Source organism: Myotis daubentonii, chromosome 11 (genome assembly GCF_963259705.1).
Source record: "Myotis daubentonii chromosome 11, mMyoDau2.1, whole genome shotgun sequence".
Taxonomy (NCBI): domain Eukaryota; kingdom Metazoa; phylum Chordata; class Mammalia; order Chiroptera; family Vespertilionidae; genus Myotis; species Myotis daubentonii.
The window spans coordinates 5502953-5527552 of NC_081850.1; the positions used below are offsets into that span (position 1 = coordinate 5502953).

General features: G+C 54.3%; 1 protein-coding gene across 1 annotated transcript in view; it reads left to right on the plus strand.

Annotated features, from left to right (window-relative positions):
* SHC3 (SHC adaptor protein 3) overlaps nt 1-24600 on the plus strand; it is a 149594-nt gene that overhangs the window by 63282 nt on the left and 61712 nt on the right. The window contains exons 3-4 of the mRNA XM_059656370.1: nt 19469-19532; nt 21810-21929. Of these exons, the coding sequence (XP_059512353.1) occupies nt 19469-19532; nt 21810-21929 (184 nt within the window). The remainder of the gene's footprint in view (nt 1-19468; nt 19533-21809; nt 21930-24600) is intronic.

Sequence of the window (24600 nt, forward strand, 5' to 3'; positions counted from 1 at the left end):
TCCTCTGTGTGAGTAGCATGTTTGAGTGTAATGACCTTTCTCTTCACATTTTTATTTACTATTTACAACCTGGAAAAATAAACACTCGTTGGATAAATTTAAGATTAGCAGCTTATAACCCCTTTGAAACAAAGCCTTTAAGCACTGGGAAGTAAATTCAATTAGCCTTTCTGGAAGTCCCTGTAATTTATTTCAATGCGCTTTAATACCTAAAATATCAGACAAGAGAGAGGCGTATCACTGAACAGCGAGTCAGGCCCTGCCTCTGCCTCCAGGCAGTGTGGTCTGTGGCTGGTGGTGTTTCAGGAGAAGGAACCCTTTTTCCCCGTGTTGCCTGCTGGTCCCCTGGGCCTGCTGGGGTCCTTTCTCTGCGGCATCCCCTCAGGATCCAGGGTCCCTGCAGCGCCCGCCCCCCCCTGGTGAGCCCTAGCCTCACCTGTGCACCTGGGCCCTCCTGTGAGGCTCTGCTCACTCCTCTCGTGCTCTCTTCTGTTTCAGCAAGCAATCACTTCCTCAGGCCCGACTCTAGCAGGACCAGCCTGGCATAGGTGACTGCCAGACCCCTTGTCCCACCTCCATTCTCCCCCAGGAAGGCGGCAGGCAGGTGGCTCCCGGGGGGGTTGGTTTTCAGATCCCACGAGGGGAGGGGCGTCTGCAGTGCCAGCAAACCCTCCCTGCTGCCTCTGTCCTCGGCCGCTCCTGGACCCCTCAGGATCTGCAGGACGGCCGGGGCCACTGGCGGTGGGGTGGGGTGTTGGCACTGCAGCCTGAGGGCTAGTGCTCCCTCAGTGTGTACTGGGGGGCGGGCAGGCACTTCAGCAATTTTAACCCGAGCCCACCTTCCTTAGACACCTTTCCCTGTGTAAATGGAGCATCCATGGGCTGCTCCTGGGGGACACCTACAACTGTCACTGCTGGTGGCTGGGGGCTGCGGATGGGTCCTGGATGGGAGACAAGAAAAGCCTCTGGCTCAGGGTTCCTCAGCCTGGCCGTCATTGGCACTTGGGCTGGGTCTCGCTTTGCTGTGGGGGCTGTTCTGTGTGTTTTAGGGCCTTCAGCAGCCCCCGAATCTCTGCCCCCCAGAGGGCCCCTGCAGCATGTGACGGCCAAAACTGTCTGCAGACTTCCCCATGTCCCTGGGTGAGCACCGCTGCTCCGCACCGATCTACACGCCTGAAGACGGAATGCCACGTCACTGTGAAAGCCATATGGAATGCCCACTAGAGAAAGTCTAGAAAACAAAGTACAAACGAAGATGGGAGGTTTTCCCTTAATTTTTCACATATTTGCCATCACACTTTATGCAAAGTTTTGGGTCCTCCATTTGTTCTTAAATGTAACGTTAAGTAATCAGATTCATATATTGATTTAATGTTATGTGCGTATATTATCTCGAGGCCACTCCCCTGCAACCTATGAATCTCACAGGAAGTGAGCGGGGTCTTCCCACGTGGCGGGAGATGAGTCAGGCATAGACCTCGCCGGCGGGGATGGGGTAGGGCTCACAGTGTCTGGACCGCAGGGGTGGGAGTCATCTCCTGCCCACTTACCAGCAGGCAGCATTGTTATGTTCGGCTAAATTCTCATTGTTATCTGAATGTGACTCATCTGTAGTCAACATTAGTGCACGCGGCAGAGGGGAGCCTCTGGAACGTACGTGCACGCGGCAGAGCAGAGCGGGTCCTCTGTCTGGAACCTGCGTGCACGCGCCAGAGCAGAGCGGGTCCTCTGTCTGGAACCTGCGTGCACGCGCCAGAGCTGGGCGGGTCCTCTGGAATGCATGCGCCCTAAATATGTTACTTTCTATTTCTTAGCTGTGGCTTGTTTACCTCTGAGGCGGGCTTCCTGGCATGTGGCTAGACGCCCACAAAGCCTTTTAATAACTGCAGAGCGCAGGTTGTGCTGGGGAGGTCCCATGAGAATCTCATTGTCATCCAGGTTTGAAGGCCCTGGCTCAGTTATTTTTAGCCTCAGGCAGGGATTCTGCCATGGGGCATAATAATGCATCGAAAAATGATTCATTTGACAGGGACTACTGTAGGGTTAATTCTCAGAATAAAGGGAGAGATGAAAGGCCGTGTGAGTCGGGCGGTGGTCCGTGGTTCACCATGGGGAGACACCCGCAGGCTGCTGCAGGCCTGACTGTGCAGCGTGGGTGTGGGGGGGCGGGGCCTCACTGCGCAGCGTGGGTGTGGGGGGTGCAGGCTGCTGCGGGCCTGAGTGCGCAGCGTGGGTGTGGGGTGCAGGCTGCTGCGGGCCTGAGTGCGCAGCGTGGGTGTGGGGTGCAGGCTGCTGCGGGCCTGAGTGTGCAGCGTGGGTGTGGGGGGGCGAGGCCTCACTGCGCAGCGTGGGTGTGGGGTGCAGGCTGCTGCGGGCCTGAGTGTGCAGCGTGGGTGTGGGGGGGCGAGGCCTCACTGCGCAGCGTGGGTGTGGGGTGCAGGCTGCTGCGGGCCTGAGTGTGCAGCGTGGGTGTGGGGGGCGAGGCCTCACTGCGCAGCGTGGGTGTGGGGTGCAGGCTGCTGCGGGCCTGAGTGCGCAGCGTGGGTGTGGGGTGCAGGCTGCTGCGGGCCTGAGTGTGCAGCGTGGGTGTGGGGTGCAGGCTGCTGCGGGCCTGAGTGCGCAGCGTGGGTGAGGGGCACGGGCAGCGATGGATGGTTTTTCTTAAATTATGATTTGGCTTCTACTTCAATTGCTACTTTTTTATTGTGGTAAAATATACATAACATTTACCATTTTAGCGTACAGTTCAGTGGTAGTACCTTGTCATGCAGCCATCGGCACCCTCTATCCCCAGAACTGTTTATCTTCCCAACTGAAACTCTGTCTCCTTAAACACGAGCTCCCCCCACCCCCACCCCCACTCCCGGCTGCGGCCCCCCCCCCCCCCCCCCCCCCCCGCGCTGCGGCCCCCCCGCCGCTCTGCGGCCTGTGAATTGGGTTGTTCCGGGAAAGAGGAATCAGAAATATTGGACTTTTGTGACTGGCTCATGTCATTTAGCCGGATCCCTCCAGGCGCATCCCGGGCCTGCCAGGCGCCCCTCGGTTCCCCAGGCCGTCCTGTTGTGCGTGCGCAGCCGCATTTCATTTGTCCGTCCCGCTGGGCTAGGACGCCGGTTGTTCCACCTTCTCTCTTCCAGATCCTGGGGCGTTGCTGGGTCAGAGGGTGGTTCTCGCTTTCCTTTTCCGAGGGACCACTGCGCCGTTTCCCACGCATCTGCACATTTCACATTCCCGCCAGCAGTGGGCAGGGCTTCTCGTTTCCCCCAGCCTCGCCTACAGCGCCCTTTAAAAACATATTGGCCGTCCTTTAACAGCCCCGGGCATGAGCGAGATGCTGTCTCCTTGCTGCTAACAGGAACGACCACTTGCACTTGCGTTGTGCTTTGCTTTTTTATCCCAAGGTCCCTTTGAATGTGAGTTCACACATGACTTTCTTGGAGGTCGGGGGGTTCCAATGTGGCTTTAATGCTGGGTTCCAGTCTGAGCTTGTCCTTCTTTCAGCACACAGGACTGTATGCTGCAAACTAGACCCACTCCCCACCCTCACCTCCGAGCTCTGTGGCCTCCGACAGGCTCCTGAACCTCTGGTTTGAACACTAAAATGGCATCGTAATGATTCCTACCCTAGAAAAGATGAACTGCCGCAAAGTCATGGAGCAGGGCCAGGAACTCAGCAAGCACTCCGTGAACATTCGCTGTGGCTCTTACTCCCCTTACAGTCTTCCTGCCTCATTCTTCCTGCCTCAGGCTTCCTGCCTCGGCAATGACCCGCCAGCTCACCCGCAGAGCCACTGTCTTCAAATGGTGTGCACTCTGCTGGGAAATGCCTCGTGGGGCCAGCCTTCCTCCCATCCCAACTCGGTCCTTCCCAGGGCTCCTCACCACAGGGCTCACTCTCACCTCAGACCCCTAAGAATTTGATTTGCCCAGCAACCTTCCCCCACTAGCCTCTCCTTAAACACACCACGTTCCTGTCCCCAGGCCATGCTTGTCCGCTTTTGTCCAGCTTCAGAAGTCACAACGGCTCAATGGCTCGTAATGACAGACAGATGCCCCTGCCTCCTGCTGGCTGGCTTTCTGGCTTAGCTGTGCTCTTGTTTTTGTGTTTTCAGGTGCGTTTGTTGAGGTCTGACACCCCTGGGGAGTGACAGGTCTCCAGCGCGCAGCTCGCTGTGATCGCACACATGCACACCGAGAGGGGGCAGCTCTAGGCCCCAGGTGGCCCCCTGTGCCCCCCCAAGCCAGCAGCCACCTCACATGCTCACAGCGGGAGGACAGGTGGGCCCCTGTGCCCCACCAAGCCAGCAGCCACCTCACACGCTCACAGCGGGAGGACAGGACGCCCCCTGTGCCCTCCCAAGCCAGCAGCCACCTCACACGCTCACAGCGGGAGGACAGGGCGCCCCCTGTGCCCTCCCAAGCCAGCAGCCACCTCACACGCTCACAGCGGGAGGACAGGACGCCCCCTGTGCCCTCCCAAGCCAGCAGCCACCTCACACGCTCACAGAGGGAGGACAGGGCGCCCCCTGTGCCCTCCCAAGCCAGCAGCCACCTCACACGCTCACAGAGGGAGGACAGGACGCACCTGTGCCTGCCGTTCGTTCCTCTCCCTCAGGGTCGTGCCTGCGCAGTCCCTCTGCTGCTCCCTGTCCGGGAGCCTGCCCTCCGCACTGCTGAGTGGCGCCCAGGCTGCCGACACCACGGAGCTCCGCACGGTGTGGTGTGCGGCTCTCTCTCGTGGGCGTGGATGGGTCAGAGGGAGGCTGTTTCCTGTTTGATTACAGATGTTTTGTGCGCGTAAACTATACATTCCCCCAGCTTCAGCGACGTCTGTTACATGCACAGGACGCGCGCGTTTTAGGTGTACAGTGTGACGGCTGGTGGCAATTGTACGCCGTCATTTAATTGCCACCACAAAGAAGACAGAATATTTCTATACGCCTCCCATCCCCCAAATTCCCTGTGTCTTTCACAGGACACAGCGGTCCCCAGATCTGTCCCGGGCAACCGCGCTCCTTTCTGGCACTATAGTTTGGCCTTTTCTAGGATTTCACGTAAACAGACTCCTGCAGAAGGAGGCCTTGGGGTCAGCACGTGCTGGAAGGTCACCACGGCGTGTGGGTCTTCGCCAGGAGGGCTGCGCAGTGGCACAGAACTTTGGAAAACAGCTGGACAGCTTTTTAAAATAAAGTTAAATATAAGTGTTCCATATAGTCCAGCAATAAAAACTATGTCCCAGCCTGTCAAAGTTCACAGCAGCAGTATTCACAGGAGACCCAAGAAACACCCAAGCGCCAACCAGCCCGTGCGCAGAGAAACGAGTTCCGGTGTGTGTCTGCTGGCAGTGCCCCTCCGCATAAAACAGGGATGATTACTGGCACGTGTGACAACTTGACTAACTTTTTGTTCTATTTTTTCTTTGTAAAAATTTAATTAAAACAACAGACAAGTCAAACAACATAGAAATATAGAAAGAAAAGATAAAGCTTCTTCCTGGTTCAGTCACAATTATTTGGAGTGAGGGAACAGGTACCACATCTTTTTTAGCATTTATACACACACACACACACACACACACACATTACACAATACATGCACACACACCACCCATACACACACCACATATACCACACACACACACACACACACACTATATACCAAACACTCTGCACACCACACACACCACCCATATACCACACACACACACACACACACACACACACACACACACACACGTACCATATACCAAACACCATACACAGCACACACACAGAACTTCCTCTTTTTGTTAAACCAGGAATGCCACCACACCCACTACCTCCCCATGTGACCTCTTTGTGAACAGATTAGTAGATTGGGGTCTAGCTTTTTAATTTTTATAGCTGCAAGCCATACGGCTATATGATAATTTAGCCAACTGTGCCCACTTTTGTTTTGTTTTGCTGGGCTGAGCTGTGCTGCGGGGACACACGGCCTCTGTGCTCCCATGTGGAGCTATGGGAGGACGAGGGCCATGTGCAGCCCCCGTTGCGGGATGCGCACAGGTGGCTCTCAAGCCCTCGGTGGGAAGGACTCGCACAGCATGAAGGCGCCTGGGAGCCTTGGCGGCTCTGCCAGCGGGCTGCTGCGGGCGGCCTCCCACGCTCGCCCTGTTCGAGTGACTGGCAACGCTGCCTTCCTCACAGCCTTGCCGCACTGGGCCTAATGTTGTTCATTTTAGCTAATTTTATGGTCAGAACAATGTTGCTGTGGTTTTCCTCCGAGGATTTGTGCACCAGGAAGGTGGCACCTGGTAACATAGTTTTGTGGCTGATGTCATTCCTTTTAATGAATTACCTGTTTGCATCACCTGCCCATTTTTCTATTGGGCTTTCCTTATTTTCTTATCAATCTGTGGGAGTTTTTGCATATTTGATATGTGCTAAAATATTTTACAATACAATTAAATTTTTTTATTAGAGTACATCTGTCAGTGGTTCCTTTATGACTTGTCTTGAATTTCTCCCTCACTCTGAGATTAAACTAATGATTTTCTAATATTTTTATTTACTTTACTTCTGACTTTTGGGTTCTTTTCACATATAACAAGAGAGCCACCTCACCCACTGCGAGGTCCCTGTGCACGTGGCCCTCGTGGCCTGTGCAGCCCGGGCGGGTCTGCTCCTGTGGCGTTAGCTGTGGCTTCTGGTCCAGGCCGTGTTGCAATCAGGTGCTTTTTCTTGTTGTTCAAAAAAATTTCTTCACAAGTTTTGAACTTTCTTTGTTTTCTAATAACACTAGAGGCCCGGTGCACAAAAATTTGTGCACTCAGAGGGGAAGGGGGGGTCCCTCAGCCTGGCCTGTGCCCTCTCGCAGTCTGGGACCCCTCGGGAGATAACGCCCTGCTGGCTTAGGCCTGCTCCCGGGTGGCAGAGGGCAGGCCCAATCCCTAGGTGCAGCCCCTGGTTGGACTCAAGCAGGGCCGATTGGGGAGTTGGGGCGCTGGCCCCTGTCATGCACAGAGCAGGGCCCATCAGGGGGGTTGGGGCTCCTTACCCTGTCACGCACAGAGTAGGGTTGATCAGGGGGTTGGGAAGTTCCCCGCTGTCACGCACAGAGCAGGACCCATCAGGGGGTTGAGGAGCTCCCCCCTGTCACTCACAGAGTAGGGCCGATAGGGGAGTTGGTGCACTGCCCCCTGTCACACACAGAGCAGGGCGGATCAGGGGGTTGGGGCGCCGCCCTCTATCACCCACAGAGCAGGGCCGATCGTGGGGTTGGGGCGCCGCCACTGTCACACTCAGGGCAGGGCCGATGGGGTGGTTATGGCTCTACCCCATCACACACAGAGCAGGGCCGGTGGGGGAAGGGGGGTTGGGGCGCCGCCTTCTATCACCCACAGAGCAGGGCCGATCAGGGGGTTGGGGCGCCGCCACTCTCACACTCAGGGCAGGGCCGATGGGGAGGTTATGGCTCTACCCTGTCGCACACAGAGCAGGGCCCGTCGGGGGGAGGGGTGTTGGGGCGCTGCACCCTGTCACACACAGAGCAGGGCCGATCAGGGGCTTGGGGAGCGCCCCCCCCGTATCAGGCACAGAGCAGGGCTGATCAGGAGGTTGGGGCGCCTTCCCCTGTCACGAACAGAGCAGGGCGGATAGGGAGGTTGTGGCCCCGCCTCCTGTCACACACAGAGCCGCAGGGTGATCAGGGGGTTTGGGTGCTGCCCCCGTCACGCTGATCCCGGTGCCAGGAGGCCTCTCAGTTCCTCTGATCCTGGTGCTGGGAGGCATATTACCCTTTTACTATATAGGATAGAGGCCTGGTGCACGTGTGGGGGCCAGCTGGTTTGCCCTGAAGGGTGTCCTGGATCAGGGTGGGGGTCCTCACTGGGGTGCCTGGCCAGCCTGGGTGAGGGGATGATGGCTGTTTGCAGCTGGTCACACACCCTTCAGGGTGGGGGTCCCCACTGGGGTGCCTGGCCAGTCTGGGTGAGGGGCTGAGGGCTGTTTTCAGGCTGGCAGGTGACTGAAGCTCCCAACTGCTTCTTTTTTTCTGTTTTCTTTTTTCTTTTATTTTATTCTGGGCCAGCTTTAGCTCTGAGGCTCCAGCTCTTAGGCCTCCGCTGCTGAAAGCAGGTATCTGGTTTGTTTCAGTTCTATAATTGAAACAATGTATAACTCCAGCTCTGAGATCCCGGCTCACTGAAAGCAGGTTTCTGGGGTTTTGTTTAGCTACTATATTTATTACAATGTTTCAAACTACAGGCTCAGAGACCGGCAAGGCAGGCGGGGAACGTTGGAGTCCTCCCTCATTGAAGCAAGCAAGCCTCATGTTCGCTTCCAGCTGCCTAGCTGCCGGCTGCCATCTTGGCTGGCAGTTAATTTGCATATCGCCCTGATTAGCCAATGAGAAGGGTAGCAGTCGTATGCTAATTACCATGTTTCTCTTTTATTAGATAGGATAGTGCTCAGTGCAAAAAGATCTTAGGATTACAGTTATCAAATTAATTTAACGCTTTTGGGAGAACTGACGTTTGACAGTGCTAGGTCTTTATATGCGGCACATGGCAGAGTTTCCGTGCATTCGGCTCTTGCTCGTGTCCTTCCTTGTCATGTTAGTCTGTCCTCACGCAGGCCCTGCCGCTCGTCACGCTGCATCCAGGTGTTGCCCCGTTTTGGCCGTGATGCACATGGGGCTCCCCCCTTAACCCACCATCTTCATTCTACGTGCTCGCTGCTGTCAGAGGGGAAAGATCCTTGTCTCTCTCCATCACCAAACCCTCATGTTAGTTCCCAGTCTTTTTTTCCGTATGTCACTTCAACAATGTAATCTCTCCCAGCGTCCAGGGCCCCACCCATGTGGGGTTCCTCTTGCCTGTTTCTTTGGTTCCCTGTTATGGGTCCTGCTCTGGGTCACCCTTCTGTCCTCAGTAGCTGCCCCTTTCCCCCAGGTACCTGCTGGTCCACTCAGGAGGGAGCCTGAGTGGAGTCGCCCAAACTACCAGGGCTCAGGTGTGCTCAGGGGCGATGACTGCTCCTTCCGACCCTGCACCTTGAAGGCCCGAGATCCTGCCTTCCTCTTGTTACTGGATGGAGTCTGACCCAAGCAGGTCTGCCTCGGCTGGCCGGTAATGTGTGGGCACTTGAGTTTGTGCAGGAAAGATTTCACAGCTGGAGTCCAAGAGATTCCGAGAGGACGTTTACTAAAGCTGGGACAGTGAAACAGGGAGGGCTTAAGGTGAAGAAGCAGCAGGAGAGGGGCTAGGCAGGGCTGCTCTGGCTTTTTAGAAATGTTGTAGGAAAGAAGTGAGCCACGCTGGGCTGCATGGACTCACTGGGAAGTGAGGGTCACAGTGACAGCGTGAGCCTGGGCGGGCTGCTTTAGCTCACTGGGAAGTCAGAGAAAAAGGGGGCCTTGGAGACAGGATCAGGGGGTGAACCTGGGATGGGCTGGCGCTGCCTGCTGCTCCTGTTCCCCTGGTTGCAAGTCTGGTGGAGACCCTTCGAGTTTAGGAGAAAGGGAGTAGAGAGACATGTCTAAGAGAGAAAGGCGTGGGCATGCTATAGAGAGAGTGCCCCGTGGGCGGGTCCTTTGTCTTGAGGCTTTTTATCTCTTTAGCCAGCAGGAGTCCTGGGGGAGGTCTCAGGGGAGGGTCTTAACAGAATATTCGTTAGCTTTGTAGGTGTGTCTTGCAATATGCTGATTCATCGAAATGTGCCTATAGAGGGGTCAGGTTAGCTTCCTTTTTAAAGAACATTATTGAAGAGGGACTGGAACAGTTTGGAGTGTGTAAACCATTTGCTCCTCAGTATCCTTGGTTAGGGAAGATAAAACCTTGTGATTCATTAGCTGACTATAAATTACTCAAATCATCTGCCCTTGTTTAATTATTTTGTCTCAGTTTCCCTCATTCCACTCGCCAAGGGATTTCTTTAGCTTCTTACTATCCCGCCTCTAGCTGAGGCCTCTGCAGCGTGAACCTCCCATCACTCAGCTGGCCTCCCTTCTGGCGCTCACTGGCTGCATGGCACTGAGCCACTGGTGGAGGTGGCTCTTCTCTTTGTCCCCCTGCCCACAGGGTCAGGGCTGCTGGGCACATACTCAGCCCCCAGAAAGGGCAGGGCCGGCCCAGGCTGACCCCACTGGCTTTGTGGTCTTGGTAACTGGATGGGTGTCCCTGTGCCTCCTGAGGAGGGCGAATGGACAGGACACCGTAAGTGCTCACCTGCCTCACAACATCTGAGTGACATCCTGGTCTCATGGGCCAGGCCTAACCCTTCTCACCGGCGCTGGGCGCCCAGCCGTCAGCGTGTTTATAGGACTGTGTGTGGGTCCGATGAGGGGCTGGGCAGATTTTGAAGGCAGGCAGGGGCGTGGATCATTCTCGTGAGAGGTGACGGCAGCTCTGGGACTGTGCCCGGCGTCACCCAGCAGCCCCGGGCGGCCAGCCCGCAGGACGTGCTGCCCCTGATCGTATGGGCTTTGGTGATGGGGCAAGATCTCACCCTGCAGCTGGGCCCCTCCTTCCGGGGTGATGTCTCCTTGCTCACGGGGGTGATGGCAGAGGCGGCCCCCTTGTCACCATGTGCCTGGATGGCTTTGGGCCTGGGAGTCTAATTCTAATTTGACTCCACTAATGTGGTGCGATTCTGGGAAGAGTTCAGAACCTTCTCTGAGTTTAATTTCTTTGATCTTAGTTTGTTTTTCCCAAACGGGAAGGAATGGCACCTGCAACTCAGGATGGGATGCTGGCGCAGGGAGAGGAGGGTCCCGGGTGGAGAAGACTCACAGTGGGGGTCACGGTGCCTCACCGTGTGTGTGTGTGTGTGTGTGTGTGTGTGTGTGTGTGTGTGTGTGAGAGAGAGAGAGAGAGAGAGGGGCAGATCCCCTCCTACGCGCAGAGTCTGTTCTCAGGAGCCCCGAGACCTCCCCAGGCCCCTCTGGCGCTGCCCTGAACTCCAGGGCTACCTTTCCTCACAGCACCCACCTGAGCGCGCTCTTCGCAGGCGCATCAGTGACTTCTGATGCTTCCCTCTTGCCCTTTCTCCTCCCCAAACTCAGTCGGAGCGACTCTGCTTTCACATCCCACAGAAGCCCATAGGCAGGGGCAGTGGGTCAGGCCTGAGGGCTGAGAGGGGCCTGCCTCCCGCAATTGCTGCAGACAGAGCAGCTCACTAACTGGGGGGGGGGGGGGGGGGGCGGGGAACACTCTGTTCTGGCTCAGTAAGCACCGCCACAGCCCCCAGGACGCTGGGAAGCAGCATGGCAACCAGCAGGAATCACCTTCTCTCTTGCCTTGCAGCTGTTCGCGCAGAAGGCACTTCATGCAGGACCTGTGCCTCCGCCTCCGCCTCCACCTCTGCCCGCCCTCAGGCTGCTGTCCAGCTGCACCCGCCATGGCCCAGCCTCAGGAATGCTGCCTGCTCGGCTCCCTCCTTGCGGGGCGACTTCTGTTTGTTCCAGCAGCCTGTCGCTGCCCTTCTGACAGACGGTGTAGCAGCTTGTTGCCGGATAGTAAACACATTTTTGAAGAAACAACCTCTTGTGTCCACGGAGCATTTATTTCTAGGAGTGTGCACTTTGGGGTCCTGTATTCGACGTTGCTCGTCTTATAGGGTTAGTTTATATAATAATCTGCAGTGTCTTACTGTCAATGACATGGTGACAGGGAGGACATTTCTGGACCAGTCAAGTGGACCCCTGGCTCCCCTGCCCCTCCTCTGACTGCTGGGCTCCGGGGCGCCTCCTGGTGACCCCCAGCCCCCCGCCAGCAGCCCTGAAGGGGGAGCTCCTGAGGGGCCCCAGAGCCTGGGCTCCATGCAGTTTCCGCAGGGCCTGAGTTTTGCACTAAGTCAGGCCGAGCGCAGAGCAACACCTGCCGCGGGCGCTCTCCTTCCTTGGCGTCTGCTGGGCTGGCCGACAGCCTTTCCCTGTGCTCGCCTCTCTCCAATCCTCCTTGATTGGAAATAGGACAGTTAGTTTTAACTCTGGCTTCACCTCTGACTTGCTGAGGTTTGTGCTAGCAGTGAGCATGTCTGGAACCATGTGTCCGTGTGTGGCCGGGGGTGCTTGGCAGGAACCCGATGGCTGTGAGGGGCCAGGGTCATCCTGGCAGCCTCTTAGCACAGTCTCTTGCACATAAGAATACAAAAAAGCTGTTAATACAAATCCAAAAGTGGGCTTTTCAACGGCTTATGTTCACACATGGATCTGCTTATTTTCCTATAATTTTCTAGAGACCATATGTTTTTTGGGACCATATGTCTGTAAACGAATGAGATGACGGTCAATGTGAACATGTATCGTGTCTGGAGCCAGAATTAGCTCCCAAGACTTCACATTCTCTTTCTCCCCCTCCTTCTGACTTTCTCTCTCTCTCTGTTTATATGAGCCCACATGTAAACGTAGAGAAGTCTCTCACATCCATATGGATGTAATTGTATATAATCTATCCAGTTCATATGCCTCCATTAATTAAGGCCCCTTTTTCAGTTCTGAGGGCAGGTGTGTGCTTGTTGCTTGGAATATTGAGGATGAAAGCTTGGGTGGTGATTTTGCGTTCCCCATGCCAAGCACTAAGAATGCTGGGAGCTCGGTGGAGTCATAGAGGATCTCATTTCAGTTTTTCACAGAGATCCCATAACACAGGTGTGCTTGCTAACCCACAGGCTGGGCTCAGCGTGCATAGGGAATCTCTTTGCCAGTTTCTTACTGTTTTCTTTTTTTAATGAACTTATATGATACTGTATAATAATGAGTATTCATTGACAGCGACTGTGTCTGTGTGTCTGGGGGCATCTTGCAGACACTGAGACTGCGTGTGGTGGTGGACTGGGTGACTGTGACACTGAGGCTGTGTGTGACGGTGGACTGGGTGACTGTGACACTGAGGCTGTGTGGTGGTGGTGGACTGGGTGACTGTGACACTGAGGCTGTGTGTGACGGTGGACTGGGTGACTGTGACACTGAGGCTGTGTGTGACGGTGGACTGGGTGACTGTGACACTGAGGCTGTGTGGTGGTGGTGGACTGGGTGACTGTGACACTGAGGCTGTGTGTGGTGGTGGCCTTAGTGACTGTGACACTGAGGCTGTGTGTGGTGGTGGACTGGGTGACTGTGACACTGAGGCTGTGTGTGACGGTGGACTGGGTGACTGTGACACTGAGGCTGTGTGTGATGGTGGACTGGGTGACTGTGACACTGAGGCTGTATGGTGGTGGTGGACTGGGTGACTGTGACACTGAGGCTGTGTGGTGGTGGTGGACTGGGTGACTGTGACACTGAGGCTGTGTGGTGGTGGTGGACTGGGTGACTGTGACACTGAGGCTGTGTGTGACGGTGGACTGGGTGACTGTGACACTGAGGCTGTGTGTGACGGTGGACTGGGTGACTGTGACACTGAGGCTGTGTGGTGGTGGTGGACTGGGTGACTGTGACACTGGGGCTGTGTGTGACAGTGACCTGGGTGACTGTGACACTGAGGCTGTGTGTGATGGTAACCGTGACACTGACAATGAATTTGGGGTGTCAGTGGTGTGTGGGCATTGTCTGTAAAATCCTGGTATTCTGGGGGATAAAGACAAGTGGGCATTTGGAGGTCTGACACCTCCCCCGGCTGGGAGGGGATGGAGGTCACCGCAGAGTGAAATGGGACGGAAGTCCCAGGGGGCCTGGCTCCACATCCCTGAGCGCTATCCGGGCACCTAGGGCTGGGAGGCGCGAGGGCCGTGGGCATCTATGTTGCTGCTATTGTCCAGCAGGGAAGGTGTAACAGGAGGAGGGTGGGAGTTGTGGAGGGGATGTCTTAGGTGAGAGTCCTGTGCCTGTGATCCCTACCCCCAACTCAGACAGAGTGGGGTGTTCAGGAGATCACCCACACTTTGGCATGTCACCCAGGGCCGGGGGCCCAGTGGACCGATGCTCTTACACAGGCATTGAAGTGAAGTCTGAAGCAGAAGTGGATGTGTTTGTGGAGAAATTGCCTCCTGCCCACAGCCAGGCAAAGATGCTAGGGGCAGGGGCAGCCTGTGTGGGCCAGGAGCCCATTGGGCCCCAGGAGGGCTTTCTGCTGGAGATTGGGGCTGTGTCAGCAGCTACAGGCTGGGGCTCCCCCAAAGGTGGCCACTGCGAGGGAGAAGATGTGTGGCATAGCCCCCCCCCCCCCGAATCTGCAGGGGGCGGGGTCTTCAAAGAAGCAAGGAGAATGCCTGTGAGAGAAGTCGCTGCCAACCTCAGCCCTGGCCAGAGGGCCAGCCCCAGGCTGGCGGTGTCCTGCCTGTGCCCTGACTTCTCCCTGGGCACCCCACTCCCACCCCGGCAAAGTGTCAGCAGCTGCAGCCAGAGGGTGGGAGGCCCTCGCTTCTTGGGCCCCTGCAGGCTCCCGCCCAGCTGCTCTGAAGGGGGGACGGGGCATCTACACTGAACACAGGAAGATGGAGAAGGTTGTCAGTGGCTGAGGACGTTTCCTGGTCTGAAAGTGAATGGACTGGATTAGCTGGGACTCTCCACAGTTTAGAGGCCGAGCCACAGAGAAGGCCAGGCACTGGCCGAGGGCGGCCGGAGGGCAGAGGACGGCAGAGGCGCCTGGGGCCAGGAAGCCATGATGGGAGCGGGGACAAGGACAGAGATGGCCCATTTATTTGGTGCCGTGGAGGCTGTTGGTGAGTTTGCAGGGGCAGCTAGTGGGAATTAGAGCTGGTGTGGAGGGGAGTGGAGAGGGCGGAGAGCATCATCAACATCTCGGAGCTGGTGGTCCATTTTGTGGAGGGGCCGTCATGTCTAGGAATGGCCTGTGATATGATGGACGCTGGTCGCTCCCCGTCAGGTCAGCTGGACACTTGCTGCAGTCAGTGGAGGTGCGCACGCATCGCAGGTTCATTTGCAGGTGCACTTAGAGGGTGTGCAGGAGGCAGAGCTGCTGGCCCCGGGACTGCATTTTTCATTTTGCTCGGATTTGACCGATCTGCCCCCGTGGAGACTGCGCCGAATTACCTCCTCACCAGTGCAGAGTCCTGATACTTGGCTGAGAAACAGGAATTTTAGTGTAGGCTTTTTTCACTCAAAGATTTAAAAAATGTCCTCCTCGTTTTCATTTAGTACTTTTGCAGTTTCATTACAAATAAATGAAATTTGTGATCTATGTGTAATTTATTTGCATATAAGGCACAAGATGGGAACCCAGTTGTTTCCCTGGGATAGCTGCCAAGCCACTCAAATGTCCCTCCCTGGGCAACTCTTCCCCCTCCTGACAGGCGTCACCACATTTATTACTGTTGGGGAGGAAAGACATTTTTGCTTTGCCCTCCTAGGTTTTCTGGCTTAGGCTCTGCAAATCAGACAAAAGACAGATGAGCAAGAGAAAGACAAACGATGGATTAATGCATAATGCATGCCGTGCCCATGCAGGCAGGGAAACTTGGTGATGAGCAGCTACAAAAGTGTTTAGAACTTAGGCTTCTAAACCATCTTAACCAAAGAGCAGTCAATCCATTCAGAAGAGACAGGACGGAGGAAGAGAGTTTGGGAGCCCGGGGCAGCCCCTGTGGGAGGGTAAGCTCCTGCTATGCAGGAACTAATGGAAGCTGAGGGCTGGTAGGTTTCTCAGGCAGATCCCTCTGCTGGTCTCAGGGCTGGTCAGGGCTGGAGTTGTCTCCAGTGACTAACTTCTGTTCTTCCTGGGCGTGAAGGGCGGGGCCGCCTTTACAAATGTATGTCCTGCTTTTAGGCAAATAGAGGAGGACAGAGGGCTTTTCCGGAGTCTGCTTCTTCTCAGTTGCCTTCAGCTTAAAATAATCTTTATGCCAAAGAGGCCTATTTGAGGGTGACTGTTCTGATCCTCTTCACTACGTGTATCTCTCCTCTTTGTTTGTTCATAAAGTTGATCGCAGTTTGCTGTTCTATGTGTTTGTTTGTTGCCCCTCCCCTACTCACTCTAATCTCATGAGTGCAGAAATCACCCAGATGTTCTTTTTTAATAGCTTGATTCTGTAAAGTGTGTGTGTGTCTGTGTGTGTGTGTGTGTGTGTGTGTGTGTGTGTGTGTGTGTAGATCAGGTTGGTAGGAGTGAGATGGATGATTAGGGAGAAAGATGATGCTACGACTTGAAAGATTCCAGTTCAAAAATCCTACATTCCAATGAGAAAGTTATGAAAGGCGAACGGTACTGGCTGTAATGGTGAGAATTTTGGCTGAATAGAGGAAGATGCTGATGTTATGAGAAAGTGGGCTCAGCATTTGGGATTACTTCCAGATAACCATGAAGGTGCCAAATGTTTCATTTTCCTATTACCTTGCTCTGAGCTCATGGTTTGGCTTACTGAAATGGGAATGCACTGAACAGAATGCTAAGAAGCAATCGCTATTATTAAAAACAGGGCAAAATTGCTACCTGAGACTCACATTGGGATTAAATGGAAGGACACAAAGCTAAATAGTTATTGCTAAATGAACAAATTGAAATAGAATGCTCACCAAAATGCAGAGTACTAAACAGTAAGGAGGGTCGATGAGAATTGTGACATTTAAAATTAGACCTTGGAGTTAAGTTACTAATTTCATTCATGTAACTATTGCAATTACTTTAAAAAATATTTTTATTGATTTCAGAGAGGAAGGGAGAGAAAGAGAGAGAAACCTATCTCTATTGACCTTCCTCAGGAGGCATGTGCCCTGACTGGGAATCAAACTGTGACTTCCTGGTTCATTGGTCAGTGCTCAACCTCTGAGCCACACCAGCTGGGCTAAGTATTGCAATTATAATAGTCATGTTACATTTCTATTTCAAATAGAAATAGTTACCATCAGCCTGATTAAAATGATAATCACACACACATACTATCATATGAACATTAGTAACAAATTTATGCCAATGAGAAAGGAGGACATTTTTCTGAAAAGCAGCTTGATTTGCAAACCTCTTTGGGGCTTCTGAAGGCTGCCTCTCAAGGGGATCCTAGGACTTTCCCGAGTCCATGAGCCCTGAGAACTTTCCGGAATTTTTCATGCTGCACATTTTTAAAAAAAATATATTTTATTGATTTTTTACAGAGAGGAAAGGAGAGAGACAGAGAGTTAGAACCATCGATCAGCTGCCTCCTGCACATCTCCTACTGGGGATGTGCCCACAACCCAAGTACATGCCCTTGGCCGGAATCGAACCTGGGACCTTTCAGTCCGCAGGCCTACACTCTATCCACTAAGCCAAACCAGTTTGGGCTCCATGCTGCACATTTTAAAGACAAAAGATTGAGTCTCTAACTCTGCCCTGAAGTGCTTGCCTGCCCTGTGGGGGGCTTGTTGCTAGAACATGCTCATCGTTTGCAGTGCCTTCCCCACAACCCTATTCTTAAGGCTCACTGTTCCACCTCCCTCTCCCAGACACATTAGCAGTGCAAGCTCTGCGTGGCCTCACTAGAGTGGACCACAGCACAGGTTAGCTGTCATCCAACTGGCTTCCCCCTCGGACCTCCAGGTCTGTGGGTGGAGAAGGAAATCCGATGCCTGCTGGGGAATTTAAGAAATGACTATGGAAGACTTTCCTCCATAAAACGCGTTTCCAGCTGCTGGGGCCAGCAGAGAATCCGCTGCTTTGTTTAGCTACATATATCACTTAATGTACCAAGTACAGTGCGGGGACACATCCAGTTTTAAAGGAACAAAACAGGTACCATGTAGATGCTGGGGTTCGTGCAGTTGTTTAAGAGAGACTTCAGTAGGAATGTGCTTTTAGAAAGTACTTAGGATGGTCATTTTGATGGAACCACAGCAAGAATATTATTATAAAATAAATGACTACATATAAACATCCAAGTCATTTATTTATTTTAAATGGACTTTTTGCGAGTCATGGTGATTTCATTGTCTACAGTTTCCATGGTCTCTGACCTTTTAGAATAGCACTTCTTTCTCCGCTCTCTACAATAAATTCAATGGCAAATGTGAAGCTTATCTTCGTGGTCTCTCACCTAATTTGACAAGGCTGTATTTCTCTTAAAAGCAATGCATTGTGATGGCAATTCTGTTTCCAGATGAGAGAAAATAGTTCCAAGACGTGCTCAGCTGAGAAGCTTGTGGATGTTTCTGAGGACCCACTGTCTTCTCCACCATTCAGCGCATCTCCGATCCCGTCGTGTACCTTGTCCAGGGTTCTCTGACTAATTTGTCCTTCCTCACGTGGGAGCTGGGAGGCTGACCAGCCTCTCTCTGGCTCTTGACATCAGCAGATCTCCCATTATTATCTCTGAGGCTGAGTCACAACGTTGAGCTTTGTTTGCTCTCAAGTGGCTATGCAGCCACATCCTCCTGGCCTGAGGCCCCGCCTCCAGCATGCGGTCTGTAGCTGCCTCCTTCTGGGCTCATGTGTGCACTTTCCCCTCTGCTTCTGCCCCATATGGCCCTGGGGTCAGACCCCCTGCAGCCTGTCCTCCTGTCAGGCCCCTCCCCCCAGGACCTAGGACACTCACTGACTCCTTCAGGACAGTGCCTGGCACATAGGAGCTGCTCCATAAATGCCTGCTCCATGGCACTGACCTGCACGGAACCTCATTTCTGGCTCATTTATATACCCCTGGAGTTCCTCTCCTTCAAACCCCTTCAGATTATATGATTTACTAACTACAGAGCTGTTGCTAAATAAAAAACATGGGGGATAAAAGTTTTTCTGAAATAAAGGGTTTGTTGAGCTGTATTCTAGCCAGGAAAAGGACCAGGTCCTGGAGCAAGCAGCCTGAGCCGCCAGCGGCGGGTGGCCGGGAAGATGAGCGTGTGTGCCCTGGGATTCATGGGTCTCATGTACAGTGAGTGTGGAGAGGGAGATGTCACTTATTTGGAAAGAACTTACTTTGGCTACAGATAAAGGGGGTGGGAGGAAGGAAGTGGGGCGCAGAGTCCTCTGGATGGGTGTGGGCGGGGGCGGTGGGGTCTGGTCATCGCCGTTCTCGCCAGATAAGAGCCGAAATAGTCACCAAGGTTGACCCAAAGCTTCAGCACATTCAGGAATGTGAGCGCTTCAGCTGGGTTGGCCTGAGGCTGTTAACCGATTAGCCTCTTACCTCTCTCTCCCACCCTGCGCTGCTGCTGCTGCTGCTGCTGCTGCGATGGATGCAGGACATCTGCGGGTCTCTCTCCTGTCACGGGGAGGGGAGGGACACTCCGAGGACCGCGTGTCCTCGAATCCCTTCTGACTCACTCGGAGGGGAGGCCCTTGCTCGGGGACAGCGCTTGGTAGCAGTGGGCCCTGGGCCATCCCCATGAGCGCAACCTCCGGGAGAGTCCATTGCAGGGAACCCCGTCCCCGACACGGAATCTGAACCCAACATAAAAACAAACAGAAACTAAAGCTATGAGCGCATTGACATGTGCATCGCACGTTAGGAGGCAAGCCCCGTGACAGCACGGGAGCCCGAGGGGCAGGGCCGTCCCCTGGGGCACCTGCAGGGCTGGGCTGGGCGGGCCTGGCCGCCCTGTGAACGCTCTCTCCCTGTCCTCGCAGGGAAGCCATCAGCCGCGTGTGTGAAGCCGTCCCGGGCGCCAAGGGAGCCTTCAGGAAGAGAAAGGTACCGTCCTCAGCGCTGCGTCTGCCCGCCTCTCCCTCCTCTGTCCCCTCGCAGCTCCCTCACACACATGGCTCAGGCCTCTCTGCCCAGGGCCTAGCGCTCAGCACTGTTTTTGTTTGTTTGTGTTTTTGCCCAGGGAGAACCAAAAGGTACCCCTGTTGAAAGGGCTCTTGTCACTTTAAAAACAGAAAGAGCTTAGGTCCCCGCTCTGCCACGCGGTTGACGAGATCAGTTAGCTGCTGCTGCCAACCCAGGCGCCACACCCTGGTTCCTCGCTGTGGCCTCAACGGACAGACAGAGATGGCAACAGCCGCGTAGAACAGCCCGCCTTCTCCCAAGCTTCGGGTCACCCATTCACTCCATGGCACCGCTCTTGTGGCAGACCCCTCAGCGCTGGGCTGGCGCAAGTTCAACAACGACTCTCAGGCCTGGGGGACCGAGAAGCACCAAGTTGGTGGCGTTGCCAGTTTTTGTGGCCATTTTCAAGCTCTAACATGACACCCTAAAAGGGAGCTGGGAAGAGGGGTGCAGACACCATTATACAGTCTCCACGCAGTTCACACAGGCACACCGGACGCAGACAACCTGAACTGCAGGGGTAACAGCTGATGCAGCAAAAAGTAGGAAGTGATGAGTTTTGAGTATTTATTGTTTTTTAAATGTAATGTATTTAATTGCAAGTTTACATAATTAATTTTTAATAGCAGCTGTTTTTAATGGCCAGCTCATAATATTCCTAAACATTTGATCATTGTCGCTCATTCACGAGCATGAGTGGCTCTAGAACGCCGCTGCATGTCCCCATTATACAGAAATAAAAACTGAGGCACTGAGAGGAGAGCCCATGAGGCCAGCAGGTGGTGGAGCCAAGCTCCAGCCCGACTACTTCGCTCTAGGGGCTGTGTGTTCAACCCCTGTACTCGACCTTTTCATCTTGAGGTGTTTGGACCAAAAGAAAAAACAACTGGATTAAGAGAAAGCTCAGAAAAACTCTGAACTTAAGTGCCTAGTAAACACAGAATACCCGCCATCAGGACCTGTCTGCACCTGGCCTGAATGTGGGGGCGCCCCTCTGTGTATCTCTGAGTCTGTCCTGATGCAGGCGGGCGGGCGGGGGGGCGGAGGGCGCGGGGGTGGGGGGGAGGGAGCAGACTGGTGCTTGCCTCTGCTGCTCCTCGGGCTGTGAGTTGCTTGTGTCTTTGTAGCTTGGGGACATTGGTGACCAAAAGGGCAACCGAGTGTCAGAGACAGAACTTTGGATGAAGGCGCAGATGTGCTGGCCTGTGTTCTGGTCATCCCACAGGGGACTTGGGAAGCAAGATGCCCCCAGAATCTTGAATATGGGAACTAGGAGGGTGTCTGAGAACAGCCAGGTGGCGCCTGAGCGGCAAGTCTTGGGGTCCCTCTTGGTTCTCTGGGTGCAGGTGATGGAAACAAAGCCGACTTCTAGGCTCCGCGCCAGGCTCTGAATCAGGGCCTGGCAGCTCTGCCTTTCACTAGCTCAGGCAGGGGATTCACATGGGGGCCAGCCTGGTTAAGAACTAGGTTGGTTGGGATATCGAAGCGGGTGAGCTCTAATCTGAAGAGGAAGGTTGGGGGGTTAGCAATGGACAAGTGTTGGTGGTGCCCACGCAGGGACCCAGGAGGAGGTGCCTGGCTGAAGCATGCAGCCGCGGTCCCTGTGCCAAGAGCAATTATGGTCTGATGGGTACACCTGTTGGAGCCGAAAGGAGTCTGTCACTCCTCCGTGGTGCCCCAGACCCGTGTGTTCTGACTGGACCAGAGGATGTGCCGGCTAGAGCATTCATGCTCCAGTCCTCCAGCAATGAGCACTCTCACGGCTCAATGGGATTGCTCATGACCCCCGAGTGAACCCACTTATTCTGGCCTGACTAACATGGCTCCTGGTGGATGAAGCTGGTTTCTGAGTGCAAAGCTGCAGGCCCTGGCCTGCGGCCCTTTCCCCAGGCTTCCAAGTCACTCTCTCAGAAGCATCCCAACATGAGCTGCCCAGGACCCTGACCCCACCTTTCCCTCATCTCAGTGTGTGCATAGATGTTCATAATCCCCACACACTGCGCATTCTAGAATCTTTGTGTTAGTGTCAGACGCGCCCCCCACTCCCCCGCCAGCTTATTCGAAGCACAATTTTCTTCACGTGCCTAATGAGGGTAGGAGATGGAGGTTTGGGGGTGTGGCAAATAGGAACAACAGAGAGGCCCCAGCAGTGAGGCCTCCAGTCACTCAAATCGAAACTAAAGCTGCTTGATTTCACAGCCTCCAAGCAAAATGCTGTCCAGCATCTTGGGCAAGAGCAACCTCCAGTTCGCGGGGATGAGCATCTCCCTCACCATATCCACCGCCAGCCTGAACCTGCGGACCTCCGACTCAAAACAGGTCTGTTGGGGGGCTCAGGCCCCTGCCCCGCTCAGGGCCCCCCACACAATGGGTGTTCCACGGGCTCCCCACTTCCAGCTTTACCAGGTCTGTGTGGTGCACATTGTGTAAAACCTTCACACACTTCAAACTTTGATTGGCTACATGAAGGGTCACCAACAGGGTGACAGATGGCATTGGCTCTTTAATTCTCCCATAAATCACCTCTGCTTGAGGACAGTGCATGAAGCCATTGATTTACTTACAATGTAGAAAGGAGGTGTGGGTATGTGCAAACGTCTCCCCTTAATGTCCTTGCCCCATTTTGTTTTCTCTTACACCATATTCCACTGGTTCCACAGCCCACATTTTATTATCTATTCTAATAAAAAGGTCATATGCTAATTAGACTGGGTCAGCTGGACATCTTCTGGTTGTCCGGTCCTCCTTCCAGACAAAGCCCCAGTGGTGGGGGCTGAGGCAGAGGTGGTTAGGGGCGATCAGGCTGGCAGGCAGAGGCAGTTAAGGGTGATCAGGCAGGCAGGCGGGTGAGCGGTTAGGAGCCAGCAGTCCTGGATTACAAGAGGGATGTCCCCCGAGGGGTCCCGGATTGGAGAGGGTGCAGGCCAGTCTGAGAGACCTTCCCACCCCATGCACAAATTTTGTGCACTGGGCCTCTAGTCTGAAATGAATGGCATGTTGTGGTTTAACATTATTTTTTTTTCTTAGCCAGTCATTATTTTGGAGCCTCTCACATTTGATAGTGTCTAAGGGTTCATGTGATGTGGTGTATTCATGTCTTCCCAGTGTGCAAGGAGTGTGTTGCTGATGGAGGCAGCACAGCAGGGATGTTTATGGAGGCGAATTCTGTTCAGGATGGTTGCATTTCTCTGCAGAGTTTCTTTCAGGTTCCTCGAGTCCTTAGCTCCTTCAGCTAGAAAAATGGTTATATGAGATCATTACATGACCTGCTTGGTCATTCCCTGAAGATCTTAGTGTCAATGTTGCTGGTGGAGATGAGGTACCTGCGGTGTCTCGAGAAAAACGGTTCAGTGATCAAGCATTGGGAGGGTGAGGTATCGGGGTAGGAATAAGACTGCCCCAGGTCCCAGTGCCCCCCACCCCCGGGCCCACCGTGGAAGAAGTCCAGCCTTGTCTGCCTCCAGCCCAGAAGCAAGGCCAGGGCCCAGAAACTGCGGCATCGGTTCCGTCCATGCAAAGCTTAGCCCACCTCAGTCTGTCCCCATTCAACTGGCCAAGTCTCCTCGCTGGGGTGCACCGCAGCTGGTCGCACTGCAGCAGCGCTGTGCTGGCGCCCGCAGGCTTGCTCTGAGGCCGTCCTTGGAGCCCTGATGCTGCCGGGCCCACATGGCTGCTGCTCGCAAACGGACAGGTGAATGAATGCACGAGGCCTTGGTTAAGCTTGATTAGATCACCTGGGCTTGGGCAGGGGCCAGTCCTCTTCTAAGCTAACCAGTCAATAGCCCAATCCTCCCAGGCTTGCGCTGGGCCCTCTCCACAACCAATCACTTTCCTAGATCTTCTGGGTTCTGTTCCCTTATCCAATCCGATCCTTTTCCCAGGCTTGGCTCCACCCCTCATGGCCACCATCTTAGTTCCTACTGTGCATGCCTCACAGTACACGCTCCTCCTCCCGTGCCCGCTTGGCTTCTGCTGGGTGTGCACTGAGCAAAGTGCTTTCTCCTTTACTGTTTTCTCTCTTTCATCCTGGGTAGTGGCTGCCTGTTGGGGGGTGGGGAAGCCTGCTTCAGGGGGTTAAGTCCCCTGGGGAGCTGGGAACATTACATTGTCCTAGTAAGTGAGGTTTAATGTCTCACTCAGCTCCCGTTGATGAGGCTCAGTACCTTATTTCCTTTGCTCCCTACCTTTATTAATACTAACTAGTGACCGGTGCATAGTTTCGTGCACATCGTGCACATTGAAAGGAAATTAGAATGTGGCTGGAGGGGCAAGACTGGGTGAGGTAGGCCAGACATGCCCTGGAGCCAACCTCCTGCAGTCCCTCCCCGGCGTCTGCAGAGTGAGCGGGGTCCCTCTGGCAGGTGGGGTCCCTCGGCCTGGCCTGCGGAGATTGGGACTAAACCAGCTCTCCAACATCCCGGATTGCAAGAGGGCGCAGGCCAGGCCGAGGGACCCCACTGGTGCATGATCAGGGCTGGGGAGGGACTGTGGGAGGGCCCAGGCCAAGTCCCGATCAGCCGGACCCCAGCAGCAAGCTAACCTACTGGTCAGAGCACCTGCCCCCTGGTGGTCAGTGCACGTCATAGAGACTGGTTGAATGGTCGAACAGTCAGACATTTAGCATATTAGGCTTTTATTATATAGGACTAGCCACCTATACTAACATCAAGGCTGTCTGTATTTGACCCGATTTAGAGCTTGCCAAGGGAAAATGCCTCTTCCCCAGGGATGCTTGCAGAAAAAAAATTAGAGGGAACTGTTTAACATCATGGCCCAAATGTGTATACAAGTAGCCGCCCTGGATACCAGCAGGTGGAAATGCTGCAAACCATGAGTCCCTTCACCCGCTGTGCTCAGCCTGGGCCCCATGCTGTCAGTGTGAGCTGGAGACCAGGTGTCTCCACACTGCAGACTCTGGGCCACCCCAGTCTATGGGGACCATGGCAGCAGGGCACCAGGATACCTAGGGCACCTTTAGGTCGCTACACAT